The sequence below is a fragment of the Drosophila yakuba genome, chromosome 2R (assembly GCF_016746365.2).
Source record: "Drosophila yakuba strain Tai18E2 chromosome 2R, Prin_Dyak_Tai18E2_2.1, whole genome shotgun sequence".
NCBI classification, from domain to species: domain Eukaryota; kingdom Metazoa; phylum Arthropoda; class Insecta; order Diptera; family Drosophilidae; genus Drosophila; species Drosophila yakuba.
In genome coordinates, this window is record NC_052528.2 from 6,880,312 (window position 1) to 6,894,124 (window position 13,813).

At 43.0% G+C, this 13,813-nt stretch overlaps 5 protein-coding genes across 5 annotated transcripts; 1 reads left to right on the forward strand and 4 right to left on the reverse strand.

The window, feature by feature from the left end:
- Positions 1 to 217: 217 nt before the first annotated feature.
- On the reverse strand, positions 218 to 2,871 carry LOC6529510 (UDP-glycosyltransferase UGT5). Its single transcript, XM_002090476.3, has 3 exons — positions 2,725 to 2,871; positions 1,258 to 2,096; positions 218 to 1,186 (listed from the first exon to the last, which is right to left on the reverse strand). Exons 2-3 carry the CDS (start codon positions 1,968 to 1,970, stop codon positions 268 to 270), a joined length of 1,632 nt encoding a protein of 543 aa, XP_002090512.1. The 5' UTR covers positions 1,971 to 2,096; positions 2,725 to 2,871; the 3' UTR covers positions 218 to 267.
- A 614-nt stretch (positions 2,872 to 3,485) lies between these two features.
- On the reverse strand, positions 3,486 to 5,316 carry LOC6529511 (UDP-glycosyltransferase UGT5). Its single transcript, XM_002090477.3, has 2 exons — positions 4,572 to 5,316; positions 3,486 to 4,513 (listed from the first exon to the last, which is right to left on the reverse strand). The coding sequence occupies exons 1-2, from the start codon at positions 5,267 to 5,269 to the stop codon at positions 3,580 to 3,582; spliced, it is 1,632 nt and encodes a 543-aa protein (XP_002090513.2). The 5' UTR covers positions 5,270 to 5,316; the 3' UTR covers positions 3,486 to 3,579.
- A 1,056-nt stretch (positions 5,317 to 6,372) lies between these two features.
- On the reverse strand, positions 6,373 to 8,021 carry LOC6529512 (UDP-glucosyltransferase 2). Its single transcript, XM_002090478.3, has one exon. It carries the CDS (start codon positions 7,971 to 7,973, stop codon positions 6,402 to 6,404), a length of 1,572 nt encoding a protein of 523 aa, XP_002090514.1. The 5' UTR covers positions 7,974 to 8,021; the 3' UTR covers positions 6,373 to 6,401.
- Positions 8,022 to 8,919: 898 nt separating this feature from the next.
- LOC6529513 (cytochrome b5-related protein) lies at positions 8,920 to 11,173 on the reverse strand. The gene is made up of 5 exons (XM_015196652.3): positions 11,115 to 11,173; positions 10,884 to 11,010; positions 10,480 to 10,810; positions 10,023 to 10,405; positions 8,920 to 9,965 (listed from the first exon to the last, which is right to left on the reverse strand). The coding sequence occupies exons 2-5, from the start codon at positions 10,979 to 10,981 to the stop codon at positions 9,452 to 9,454; spliced, it is 1,326 nt and encodes a 441-aa protein (XP_015052138.1). The 5' UTR covers positions 10,982 to 11,010; positions 11,115 to 11,173; the 3' UTR covers positions 8,920 to 9,451.
- An 836-nt stretch (positions 11,174 to 12,009) lies between these two features.
- LOC6529514 (cytochrome b5-related protein) lies at positions 12,010 to 13,809 on the forward strand. The gene is made up of 3 exons (XM_002090480.3): positions 12,010 to 12,516; positions 12,783 to 13,165; positions 13,238 to 13,809. Exons 1-3 carry the CDS (start codon positions 12,103 to 12,105, stop codon positions 13,749 to 13,751), a joined length of 1,311 nt encoding a protein of 436 aa, XP_002090516.1. The 5' UTR covers positions 12,010 to 12,102; the 3' UTR covers positions 13,752 to 13,809.
- The last annotated feature ends 4 nt before the right edge of the window (positions 13,810 to 13,813 follow it).

The window sequence follows — 13,813 nt, forward strand, 5'->3', positions numbered from 1 at the left end:
ATATGTATTGTTATGCTAAACAGTAGCTTGAGGGTAACTAGCTTAACACTGATAAGGATTGTTTACGGATAAGATAGTCGACTATATATGAACATGAACATATATATAATTATGAACATGAACTGGTAATTGATAATCGAATTTCGTGAAGACAAGGATTTCTTAATTCTGCTTCTAGCCGTCATTAAGCAAAATAATTTAAAATAATTAATGATAATTTTGTGGTCTTAATTTTTTTTATTTATATAAAAGTTTTATATTTACAAACTACTGCTTCTTCACCTTCTTCTTCTGAGAAGCTTTGTTCGATTTGCCAAATAATTTACGCCACACAAATTTCCATACGATCTTGTTGATAATGAAGACGATGTAGAGCACCAGGGCGGCAATGATATAAATGTCCACATTATTGCTGGCAACAAAGTTCATGTGAACCAAAGGACTCTGCATGTGGGCGGCACCATGATGGCGGATCACGTACTCCGTCCAGTAGACCACCGACTCATGAGGACTCAAAGGTCGATCGCGGTAGAGCTGTGAGAAGCTCTTCAATGTCTTTGCGTATTTGGGATTATCGATGACCTCCTTGATGGATGCCTTAAACTCGTCCACATCCAGGGTGGCCAACGGCAGCTGCAGGCCATATCCACTGGCCACCAGCTTATCGGCATTTCCCGGCTGATCGGCAAAGACGGGTAGCGCCAGCATGGGCACTCCATGATACTGGGCCTCGGCCACGCCTCCCTTGCCCGCATGGGTGATGAACAGCTTGATCTTGGGATGGGCCAGGATATCGTCCTGGGGCAGCCACTTCTTGTAGAGAATGTTGGCCGCCTTGCCGGGCGTGTTCTTGGGATCCTCCCACTTCCAGATCACCTGCTGCTTAAGACTGCTCAATCCCTTGAATATTGTTTGCACCACCTCGGGCTGGATATGTTCGCCCTTTAAGTTGGAGCCCAAGCTAAAGAGGATGGCTCCCTGCTTTCCTTTCTCCAAGAACTCCTTTATGTCCTCTGGCAGGGGATCTGGCTTGCTCTTCACCTGGATGCCTCCGATTTCAATTACCCCAGGCACATTCGGACGGATGGGACCTTCGCTGATGCCATGGCTATTGACAAACGCCAGGGAGACGTTCTTCTTGACCTGCTCAAAAGCGGGTATTGACTTGTCCTGGCCCCAAAGACGACTGAAAAAACGGGGGAATGGAATTATATTCTATTTTTAAACATTGAACTTAATCAACCGATTGGTACTCACTCATAAAACTTGTTGTATTTGTGGTTGAGGAAGATGTTGAGAGCATTGAATCCCAAGGTGCTGGCAAAGTTCTGCATTCGCTGCTGGAAATTCATAGGCTGTCCGGGGGGCGCGGAGATATGCATTTGGGGAACACTGGACAGCTCGGGATTACCCAGCACCTCGTTGACCATCATCATTGGTGGGCCCGACCAGGAAACGATAACAGGGCAATTAAACCGGGCACCCAACGCCACTTGGTACGTGTTAAAGAAGAATCCCACGAAGACCACGTCGAACTTGTTGCCCTTGTTCAGATAGAGCTCCTGAAAGCTCGGATCCTCCAAAACGTCCACCTGCTTATCAATGAGCAGGGCTAGCGAGCTGAAGATCGATTTCATGGTGTTCCAGATCGAGGGCTTGTCCTTGACCATCCCAGCCATACCATCATTGAGCACTTTCTCATCCTCGGCACTCATTGGAATCACAATGTGCTTAATGCTCTTGTGAGTGACTTTGGGCGGGACAGAGGAGACGACGGTCACGTTGTGACCCTTCTCGGCCAGCGCCTTCATGATGGACATGTGCACGATGAAATGCGACGGACTGTGGCTGGTGAAGACGCCCAGGATGTTGGCTCCCTCTGTGCCGCGGGGCATCGATTGCAGGGCCAATAGGGCGACCAAGAGACCGCCCAAACTGCAACCAATCCAAGTGCTCCGGTTTTGTGTCATGACTCGCTCCGTTCAAGTCCAAGTGGAAGTGGAAACTGATAGAGTCCCAAGCAGCCGGCGACTATCTTATACACAGTGGATTTGGACGATAACGGCGGACTGATAAGATATCTTCGATTGTTTAATCTGCAAATGCATGTGTATTTTTATTCAGTAGCATACACTTTATAGTAATTTCGTCAGTATTTACTACGTGGTCATAAGTGTGGTACACGCTATCTGGGACTAAAGTTCGTTCTATCAAATTAATATGTTTTAATAAAATATTTTATTTTAAAGGGCTAAGTGCTGAGAACAAGACAGTATCGCATTTCAAACAAGACGGGCTTTATCTTAATTATTACGAAAAACGACACATTCTTTTGAAATTTGTATATTTCCATCAGGGATAAAGTCCCTTTTATCGAACTACTTAGATCAGCAATACTTTATTCACAGCACTTATTTCGTCATTTGAATATATGTATATGTATAAATATTTAATTTAATTGATAAAACCTTAAATATTTTATATAAGAAGTCCATTTATTTAAAATATATATTTATATAAATATATATATTTGAGCAAACCGGAAAAATGCTGTTTTTAAAGATCACTAGTTCCTATTTTTGAAATGTTTCGACTGCAATTACGTAGGTTAAAGTGCAACCTTGTCGCATTGTCAATGTCAACTTGTAGGTTAACTATTATTTCATTAATTTTTGTTCTCCCTTGATGACCACAACACAGCAACGGTTATAGATATGTAAATACCTCGTCTATATGGAGACACCCATATGAGCCATTTAAATACTTTAGGAAATAATTTGGAAAACAATACGCTTTCGGCATGCGCTGCCTCGACGCCGCTCGAATCACTGAGAATTGAATTCGATCCGATATGGAATGACCCGATGAGATAGTTCTCGAGAGAAGAGAAAAACCGAGCGGGAGGCCTCTAAAAATAATCGCAGTGCGAGAACATGGGTATGAATGCTCAAGCAACCTGTTGAGCGAGTGTTGTTCTAGGTCTGGGAATCATTGTTGCTATTTCATTAACTGTACGGTTGTGTAAGGTGCATGACATCAGCTTAAGGAAAAATAAATATATATGTACATGCAATATATAAATTCAGGTCACAGCTAACAACGCGGGCTGCCGCAGTTAATTAGCCCAGACATCTAATTCGTATCTTAGGGTTAGGTTCAAGTGAATAAAATGATATTGCTTCTTTTGTGCTTATAGTGCAGAATTTGGAATTTGAATCTTTTGTGCGTCTTCTTCCAAAAGTGCTTCTATGCTTCTGACTTGCTTACAAATGACATCAAAAACTGCTATTGAATTATTTCAACGCCCATTGCGTTTATCATTCCACGAAGTATGTATGTACATGCCTATAAACAATTTGCAATGAATGTTTTGTGCACACTCATGCTTTCCGGCAAATGTTTTATCGCTATAGTACTCTCTGCCATAATCAGTGTTTTTTAAGAAAGAGAATCTTTATAAAAAGTACGAAAAGTTTTAGTTATTTTTTTCATAATTTATTTAAATTGGCTAATATTCCTAAAAACAACATGGGGCGCTTAGCTCGCCTGACGAATATCAAATAAAAACGTAGATCTCAATTAATTATTTTTAAGCTTGATAGACACAGCCTTGCGGTGATTACTGTAACCATTCGTAACATTTAAAATCTTGCGAAATAGAACTTTAGCAGTGACTACGAGTAGTACACTTATAGACAGAATAACAAGAATAAGTACTCCGTAGACATCGAGATTATTTCGAGCGACAAAATCCATGTGAATAAGGGGACTCTGCAGATGATAGGCTCCTTGATGACGCAATACGTACTCGGTCCAGTAGATGACCGATTGACGGGCTGTTAACGGACGATCCCTGTAAAGGGAGGAGAACTTTCCGATCGTATTCCGATACGTGGGACTCTCCAGGACGTCATGGATAGTCTCCTCCAGTTCTTCCTTCGTCATTGTGAGAATATCCAACCATCGGCCAAAGCCAAATTTTGCCATGATTTCAGCATTTCCCTGTTGATCGCCAAAGATCGGTAATGCCACCATGGGAACTCCATGATATTGGGCCTCTGCCACACCGCCCTTGCCCGCATGAGTTATGAATAGTTTCGTTTTAGGATGGGCCAAAATATCGTCCTGGGGCAGCCAATTGCTAAAGAATATGTTGGAAGCATTTCCTGGTTTGTTTTTCAGGTCCTTCCACTTCCATATAACTTTCTGAGGCAACTTGGATAGCACGTTGTACAGGATATCCACGGTAACGGGTCGAAAGGTATTGGTATTCACATTAGTTCCTAGACTGAAAAATATCGCGCCCTCATCCGCAGTATCAAGAAACTTGGCCAATTCCATGGGCAGAGGATCGGCCTGCTCCTTTACTTGTATTCCACCAATTTCAATCGATTGAGGTACTGTTGGTCTAATGGGTCCCTCACTGGGGGAATGGTAATTAAAGAACATCAAGGAAATCCGGCGCTTCGTCTCATAATAGTTAGGAAACTCTAATTCACTTTCAAAAGCTCTCCTTTAAGGAATTCATAAATCAATTACTATATCTGTTTAGTTCTTTTTAATATACTTACTCGTAAAACTGTTTCATCTTAAAGTCCAAAAATGTGTTTAAGGCAATCAGGAAGGTATGCTTAAAATAGTTTACCAATCTTAGGCCAAAGTCCATAGTGTTTTGGCCTGCTTTAAGTGCTACATTTACGGTTGGGACGTACGATGGATCGTGGACATTACCAACAAGGCTGTCCAAGAATGGCAGCGGAATTCCAACCCACGAAACAATTACCGGACAGTTCAACTTGGCGGCGATGCCCAACTCAAAGTAATTGGCCATTAACCCCAAAAACACCAAATCGAATTTGGTCTTTGGATTTTCGTAGATCTCTTTAAAATCGGGATGCGTCATAAACTCATAATGTCCATCCATTTGATAAGACGACTGGACGATCCCTTTGGCAATGTTCGCCCAGAAAGATAGTTTCGCATTGGATTTCTCCGCCAAATGTTCCTCCATAAGTTTAAGTCTCTCCTCCGTTGGTGGGACAATGATGACGGTAATGTTTTCATGTGCCGCCAGTCTCGGTTTCATCTGGGTCACCACTGTAATGTTGTGACCTCGATCTGCAAGGGCTTTCATCACAGCCATATGCACGATCACGTGCGAAGGGCTGGGGGTGCTGAAAACACCCAATATATTGGCTCCATCACCGCTTGGGGTCTGTGTGCCCAGAAGGAATATTATCAAAAACCCGATTTTACCATATTCAATCATTGCGAATCAACCTATCCATGGAACTCAGAGTAAACGACTAAGATTATAAATTTCTTGCACTGTAGTTTATATAGCATACGCAGTATCACTACATTGATAAAGGTTTGTGGCTTTCGCTGCGCGGTAGTGACTGGGCACATCGGGGAAGTCTGCCTAGGGTCTGTTCAAACATACTGTTCCATTGCCAGAAGATTATTGCTATCGCAAAGGTTTTCGGACAGACAGCGTATCTGCAGCCAGAGTCACGATTAAATGGGACAAAAAATTAAACGAAATGTGTCGTCTAATCAGTAAACAAAATTGCTAACAACATTATGATTATGAAGACATTATATAATAACAAGAGAGAACGCTATAGTCGAGTTCCTCGACTATCTGATACAAGTTACTCAGCTAGTGGAAGTGCAACACTGACAGTTTTTGGCGGTTTGTGGGCGTTAGAGTGGGCGTGGCAAAAAGTTATTTGGTAATCGATAGAAATTTACAAGACTAATACAAAAATGAAAAAATATCGAAACATTTTTGAAAAGAGGCATGGCAGTTTTGGGCGGTTTGTGGGCGTTAAATTGGGCGTGGCAACATGAATCGACAAACTTGCGCTGCGTATATGTCCCTGGAGCCTGTATGCTAAATGTCAACTTTCTAGCTTTTATAGTTCCTGAGATCTCAGCGTTCATACGAACGGACAGACAGACGGACAGACAGACAGACGGACGGACATGACCAAATCGACTCGGCTATTGATCCTGTCCAAGAATATATATACTTTATATGGTCGGAAACGCTTCCTTCCGCCTGTTACATACTTTTCAACGAATCTAGTATACCCCTTTACTCTACGACTAACGGGTATAATAATAATTTTACATCATTATTATTATTCTTGCTAGAATTTCTTCAATGTATGATATTAGCTATAAAGTTGTCCCAACAAACAACAGTTACCAGGCCAATAAGTAATCTTTGCAGCGCTATTGATAACTGAATGCGTGCGTAAGCCTAATAGTAAGGTAGCATGAGAAATTTCAAAATAACGAACTGGGTCAATTATGAAATACTTATTTGGTTTAATTTTAAAATGTTATAATAAAAAATATAGTTTGTTTAATTTTATTTCTTAGTGTAACTTAATTTATTGTAGCTTTTTCGTATTCGAAATCTTTGCCTTTCCCCCAAATTTATTCCACACGATTTTCGCAACTAGTCGGGTAAGGAGCACAAACAAGACCAGAATCGTCAGAATTAAAACGTAAATATCAAGATTGTTAAGCTGAATGAAATTCATGTGCACCGCTGGACTCTGCAAGTTGGGTGCTCCATGATGCCTCAGGATGTACTCAGTCCAGAAAACCACCGACTGCTTGGCAGTCAGGGGTCGATCTCTGTACAAGGAAGAGAATTGGCCGATAGCTCGTCTGTACTTTGGATCTTCCAGAACCTTTTTCAGGGCATCCTTTAGACTGTCCTCCGTTATCGACAGCAAATCCAGTGCCACCCCATATCCAGATTTCTCCATCAAGGCGGCGTTTCCGGGCTGATCTCCAAAGATCGGCAAAGCCACCATTGGCACGCCATGGTATTGGGCCTCCGTAATGCCGCCCTTTCCAGCATGTGTTATAAACAGTTTCGTGTTCGGATGGGCCAGTATGTCATCTTGGGGCAGCCAGTTCTTATAGAGGATATTGGATGAGTTACCGGGTGTGTTCTCCAAGTCCTCCCATTTCCAGATAACGTTCTCCTTCAGTCCAGACAGGACCTTGAAGATAGACTGAACGATTTCTGGCCTTACAGTAGAACTCTTGATATTGGAGCCGAGAGAGAGAAAGACCGCACCATTCTGGGACTTGCTTAGGAACTGATCGATATCCTTGGGCAGAGGATCCGGCTTTTCCTTCACTTGTATACCTCCGATTTCGATAATGGCAGGCACCAGGGGTCGAATAGGTCCTTCACTGATTAAGTGGCACCCGACAAAGGCCATAGATATATTCTTCCTTAACTCCTTCAAAGATGGCATTTCTTGTTCCGGAAAGACATCATTATAAATTCGTGTAATTTTGTAATCAAACACAGCAAAAATAAAGTCGAAAAACAGGGACTTCACCACGTTCTCAGCTCGCTTTAGGATGCCCATGGGGTGCGTGGCCACAGTTCCCATGAGGGGCACGTAGGATAACTCCGCGGGATTACCCGTATACGAATCAATTGCCGGAACAGGTGCCGACATCCAATCAATGATTACCGGGACACTTAGCTTATGGGCGACCCCCAGTTGAAAGTCGTTGATAAAGTAACCCAAAATCATTAAATCGAATTTGGTCTCGTAAATGCGCTGGAACCGAGGATCGGAGAGGAGCTCCGCCTGGGCATTGATCATCACATCCATGCTTGTTAGAAGGCGATGCATGGTGCTAACAAGTGAGTTCTTCTGCCCGGCCATTTCAGTCATTTGGCTTTCCATGGTGCGCTCCTGTTCCTCCTTCATAGGCACCACAATCAGGTGGATGTCCTTGTGCATCACCTTGGGCTTCAGCATGGACACCACAGTCACATTGTGTCCAGCCTCGACCAGTGCCTTGGCCACCGACATGTGGATGATGAGATGCGACGGACTGTGGCTGCTGAAGAGCCCCAAAATGTTAGCTCCATGGGTGGAGGCCACCACACCGAGTAGCAACAAAAGTACGCAGCGGACCCCGATCATTTTAATAATTTTTTCGTGTGACCTCTCCGGCCACTGCCAAAACAAAAACTAAAGAGAATTGGGTATGCGGCTACCTATTTATGGCTGAAAAAACTTGTGCTGTTGCTTATCTGGTTTGCTTATCAACTCCCTTCGTTTCCGATTAATACGCTCTTCTGAAGCTCTTAATGAATTATCTGAGCAGATAATTAAGAAATAAAAATTGTAAGATTTAGTCGCAATGTTTTAAATTTGATACTTAAGTGCTTATAATAAAATAAACTGCTTAGTAGACTTTAGCATTTTATTCTCTTGCTACTCATATTTACCTGCTTTTAACGAGACTGTTTGCAAACTTATTTTGGATGTCAAAAGTCTTCAAGAAGGGATTAAAACGAAGTTATTTTTACATTTCATGAATTAAGAGTTGTATGCAGATACATATATACGTTTTATAAGTTGTGAACATTATGTTACATAAATAATTTCACATAATAACTATAAATAAATAAAATAAAAATATAAATATTATAAAATAATATTCTAAAATTAAAATATAATGCCTTATATAATATTGATTTACTTATATAAATGCTACTTTATGTCATTCATTTTAAAAGTGTCTTCTGTAAAGGAGAACAGGTCAATCCATATCCTGGTTGTTCCGTGGCAGCAGCGTTTCTCGATTCCCAAAAACGAGCAATGTACTGAGCTTCGGTAATGCTATCCTTTCCTGCTTCTTTTACAGCATTTCGGGGATGTTTGACAGGATACACCGCGAAACGTTTTATGTCAGAACCAAGGTATTGATCAATCGTTTCTTGCAAGGTATTTAGCACCTTTGTAGAAAACCCATGAGAAGCTGCGACCCTTAGCATACAATAAGAGTTCCTGATTGACAGAATCCGAACAATACTTAATCGAATTTGCAAAGAACTTCTTTAACGAATTGCAGGTCAGGCTAGAGTCGATCGACAAATCCATTTTATTCAGAAGTCAATGAACATATATTTTGGGTTTCCAATTCGTGTTCCAATGGCTTTGTCAGGGTGACTCAGCAAAAGCGTATTATCGAATGGTCACTCGGCGTAGACAACCATTTACGTGGGTCTACTCAAATAAAATTATTACACGTTCATAGCACCTACTGATCTCTCAACTTATTTTATATAAATGTATCAGAGGTGGTTGTTGGTCTTTACGCACCTCATAATCCCAACCATAAATTATATAATTGTAAATATGCGTACCAAACGACCTAAAATAGCGAAAATGCGAAAAGTTCTCTTAACAAAAAGAGAAAGAGAATTGAACAAAGTTTTTTTGATAAGTGAACGTATTGCGTAGACATCAGAGAGCTGCAACGAGTCCGTTAGCCACATTTTATTTAATGGATATCTTCTTTTTTATATCTAGACTTTTCCTTAACTAAGTCATTATTATTTGGTATAATGAACTATTTAAACCATTTCCCTCCCCAGTTATAATTATAGCCCCACCTACTTCAACTTTTTATTACCCGGTGGAAGTGGATTCTTGTCTATTCTAAGCAATTGCTGATTTTGTCCCTTAATGTGACCCCAGTGATTGATCTCCCGCAGTTCCACGTGGAACTCTTTCATTGTTTTCCTGAACTCAGGATACAGGTGCTTCAGCACTCCATGATCCAGCGTGGGGAATAGGTGATGCAGAGCATGCTCCCCAAAGTGGGTGAGCACCAGAAGATCCGACCACTTGATGTCTCCGCGATCAATAATCGTGTCCACCTGATAAAGACCCCAGTCGAAGTCCTTTCGTTGGGCATCCCCATCGTGTAGAATGCGAGGATCATGATGGGCAGCAGTGAGACCAATAAATCCGAAGATGAAGCTCCCAACCGCAATTATTATTTGCCAGCTTATTAGTGCACTCAGCAGGTCAACACCAGTTGATAAATATATAAACGTGGGCAGACTGAATCCAATGAGATCATCCCAGTGCAGAACGTTTCCTTTAGTCAGGGAAAGGACCAAACTATAAAAAAAACCAATCCATTAGTTCCATATACCGAAAACTATTTTAGTCACTCACCGTATGAGAAATTGTCCTTGAAACAGGACTACGTATACCACCGGACTGATCATCACAGAGATAAGTCGCTGTGTTTTACTGGCATAATGACGATCCGGAATCCAGCATAGAAAAGGTTCAAACATGGACATCTCCAGGTCGTGCAGAGAATTAGCGTAAACATGGTGCGATAGGGCGTGTGAAATCCGCCAGTTCCGGAAGTTCATCATGGTCAAATTAAAAGTGTACATCCGCCAACTGTCCCGTTGATGGAAATAGTTGTGGGTCGAGGTGGCCACCCAGCAAAGGGCCAATCCAGCCAAACCCTTGAAAATCAATGAGTCCAGAACTGTGCCTGCCCAACTAAAGAGGAAGACGGACACTAAGATACCAAGATGGAGAAACTGAAAGATTATAGAACAGTAAGTATCTCTTTGGAAACAAGTCTTCAATGGAACTACAACAGACACAACAATACCTCTGTTTTCTTAGTGGGAGAGTAATCGATCTTCCTTAGCTTTTCACGCACTCTCCGCTTCAGTGTTATGTAAAAACCATTTTCTTTTAGAGTAAACTTGTAGTTTCTCGGCCTTGCAGCCTGTCGCACTTCGAACTTGCTCAGCATTCCTCGAGCTCGCTCCTCGATATGATGTGACTCGAAGGGCTCTGTGATATCCGTGCCCTTGGTGCACTCAATCCAAGAAGAACCACCCGGATGGCGAGCGGCGAAGTCGCTTAAGTCGTAGAGCTTATCGTTAATGCGCCAAAGACCTTCGGCCTCGTCATCGAAATTTTTTCCCTCCAGCCAGCTGCGCAAGAGAAAATGTTAATATGTTGCTGTGATTAATTAATTGAACATTTGTGGGTATCTCAGAAGCGAACCTTTCACTGGTAATCGGTCTATGCTGTCGATAGCTCGGATATTTCCTCGATATTCCCGATACTTTCCAGGCCCCATCGTCCTTTACATTCGGCGTCATTTTGTGCACTCTTTGTCAATCGATGCACACTGATAAATGAAGTATATTTTAACCCCCGAAGTACCTTGATCGCTAGTGCTTAATCGTAGTTGATAACTAGCTGCTTGATTCCCAAGTTCATCTTAGTACCCACCAAAAGAACCGGTCGTTCTGCGCACCCCAGATGCAGACTAACCGCAAAGTTTGTTTACGTAGCGCCTACTAAACTTTTATTTGGAGCGTCGCTCGGCTTTTGTCTTCGCATCACACTCGCTCGATCAATTAGTAAAGCTCTGATCCGAGAGTATCACAATCGCCGATTGAAAGCTCTCCGCTCAGCGCCTCTCACTTCTTATCGAGGGTCGAATGGAAAAGAAATAGTATGTAAATGGTATTCAGAGCACACTTTTTGGTGTAGTTGATCAGTAGTATGGTTTAGAATAGCGTATGCACTATATTGTATTCCTTACGTCATAATTCGATTTACAAAATGTTACGTTTTTTGTACAAGCCCATTTATTCTTGTCTTAAAACATAAATAATAAATGTATTACGAGAAAAAGAAAGATGGACTCAAGCGCCACATGCATAGCCATGTTAATAAAACCTAGTGAATAAGTTAATTTAGCCCTTTAAAATATTAGGAGTTCTTGGAGTTCTTAAATATAGGACTACCCCCAAGAATCTCAAAAACTAATTGCCTTCGGCTAGACCAACGCCAGCCAAACGATCCCTCAAAATGGTGCGATACCACAACAATATATGACCACCGCACTGACCTATTGTCGCCGAAGTCTGGGCGAACCGCCCATGTGGGGCGTAGACTTGCCCACTGCGAGAGATTTCACCTAATAAATTAACGATTAGAACGAATGTTAAAAATATGCGAAATAAATAGTCGTGATAGTTAAAAGGCGGCAGCTGCGCTGGTCCCCTGATAAGACCTAAGCCTTATCAAAATGGAAACGTTTTGTTTAGAAATCTCTATTTTCGGTTTATATAACCTAAAGAGATTCGCGGTACGCATAAAATAATCGGACCACTGCCGGTGCCGTTCAGTTAGTCGTTGGAGTCCCTGCCGAAAGGTGCTCGGATCGGAGAGTGTGTGTCAAGGACGTCAAGGATCAAAAGGACTCGGCAATATGGTTATCGAGGAGTGGAAGAAGAGTGGCATTGCCACCAAGTTTCCCACATACCGAAACTCGGCCCTTATTACCACACACAGCTGGCAAAAGGGCAAACGGCAGGACGATCGAGCAGAAGGACTTTGGCGCATCAACGATGGCATCTACGACTTCACTTCGTTCATTGACAAGCATCCTGGCGGTCCTTTCTGGATTCGTGAGACCAAGGGCACCGACATAACCGAGGCCTTCGAGGCACACCATCTGACCACGGCTCCTGAGAAGATGATCGCCAAATACAAGGTGAGGGATGCGGCTGAGCCCAGGATATACACCCTGACCCTGGAGGAGGGAGGCTTCTACAAGACTCTAAAGGAGCGAGTGCGTGAGCAACTGAAGACTATTGACAAGCGGCCGAAAAAGAAGAGTGATGTGAGTGCTAATCTGAAAAAGTACCTAATTGAAAATGGGCGTGCCTTTGATTCCAGTTCTTATCAGTCAAGTAATTCTAATCAGTTACATAGTGATGGGAAGTGGAACCTCCCGGCCCAACTAAAAATATCTAATCTTAAATTTCACGTGTCGCAGCAAAATTAATATGCCTCATTTGTATTCCACGATTCCATATGATCCCATATTCTTTAATTATTTTATATTTATGATTATACTTATGATAAATTAATATTATTTCCATTTAGCTCATCCACCTGGGACTGATTGTGTCGCTGTACCTGTTTGGCATTGCCAGTGCCAAGTACAACAGCCTTTTGGCTCTCGTCCTGGCGGGTGTGGCCCTCTGCTGGACGGTGATCGTGTCCCACAACTACTTCCATCGTCGGGACAACTGGCAGATGTACGCCTTTAACCTGGGCCTGATGAACTTTGCCGCCTGGCGAGTGTCCCATGCGCTGTCCCACCACATCTACCCCAATTCGTATTTCGATCTGGAGCTCTCGATGTTTGAGCCCTTGCTGTGCTGGGTGCCCAATCCGCACATCAAGAGCAAGCTGATGCGTTATGTGTCCTGGGTCACGGAGCCGGTGGCCTATGCCCTCGCCTTCTTCATACAAATGGGCACACGGTGAGTGTGTGATCGAGCCGGGCATCGTAAACAAAGTCTAATCAGTGATCTTTTGATTGATTGATATTGCAGTATTTTCTATTCGCTGCGTCACACCAACATCCTCTACTGGCACGACCTCCTGCCGCTGAGTATACCCATTGCCATATACCTGGGAACCGGGGGATCTCTAGGCGTTTGGATCTGCGTGCGCCAGTGGCTTGCGATGACGTCGATCGCCAGCTTCAGTTTCTGTGTGATTGGTCTGAATGCGGCGCATCACGATCCGGAAATCTATCACGAGGGCGATGCCAACCGTGAGGATCGAGACTGGGGTCTCTTCCAGGTGGACACGATTATCGACCGCGGAGATCTTAAGTGGTCGCAGTTCCTGGTGCTCACCCACTTTGGCGACCATGTGCTCCACCATCTCTTCCCGACCCTGGATCATGGCCTCCTGCCCGCTCTCTATCCGGTGCTTTATCAAACCCTCGACGAGTTCAAGGGTCATCTCCGCGAGTGCAACCACATCGAGCACATGATTGGCCAGCACAAGCAACTGTTGCGCATCGAGCCCAATCCCAGGGCTCCAGGGGCGGGAAAGTAGGACTTATTTTGTATGGGCCTTAAGTAAAAGTAAATAAATATATCATCTTACTAATTTACAAG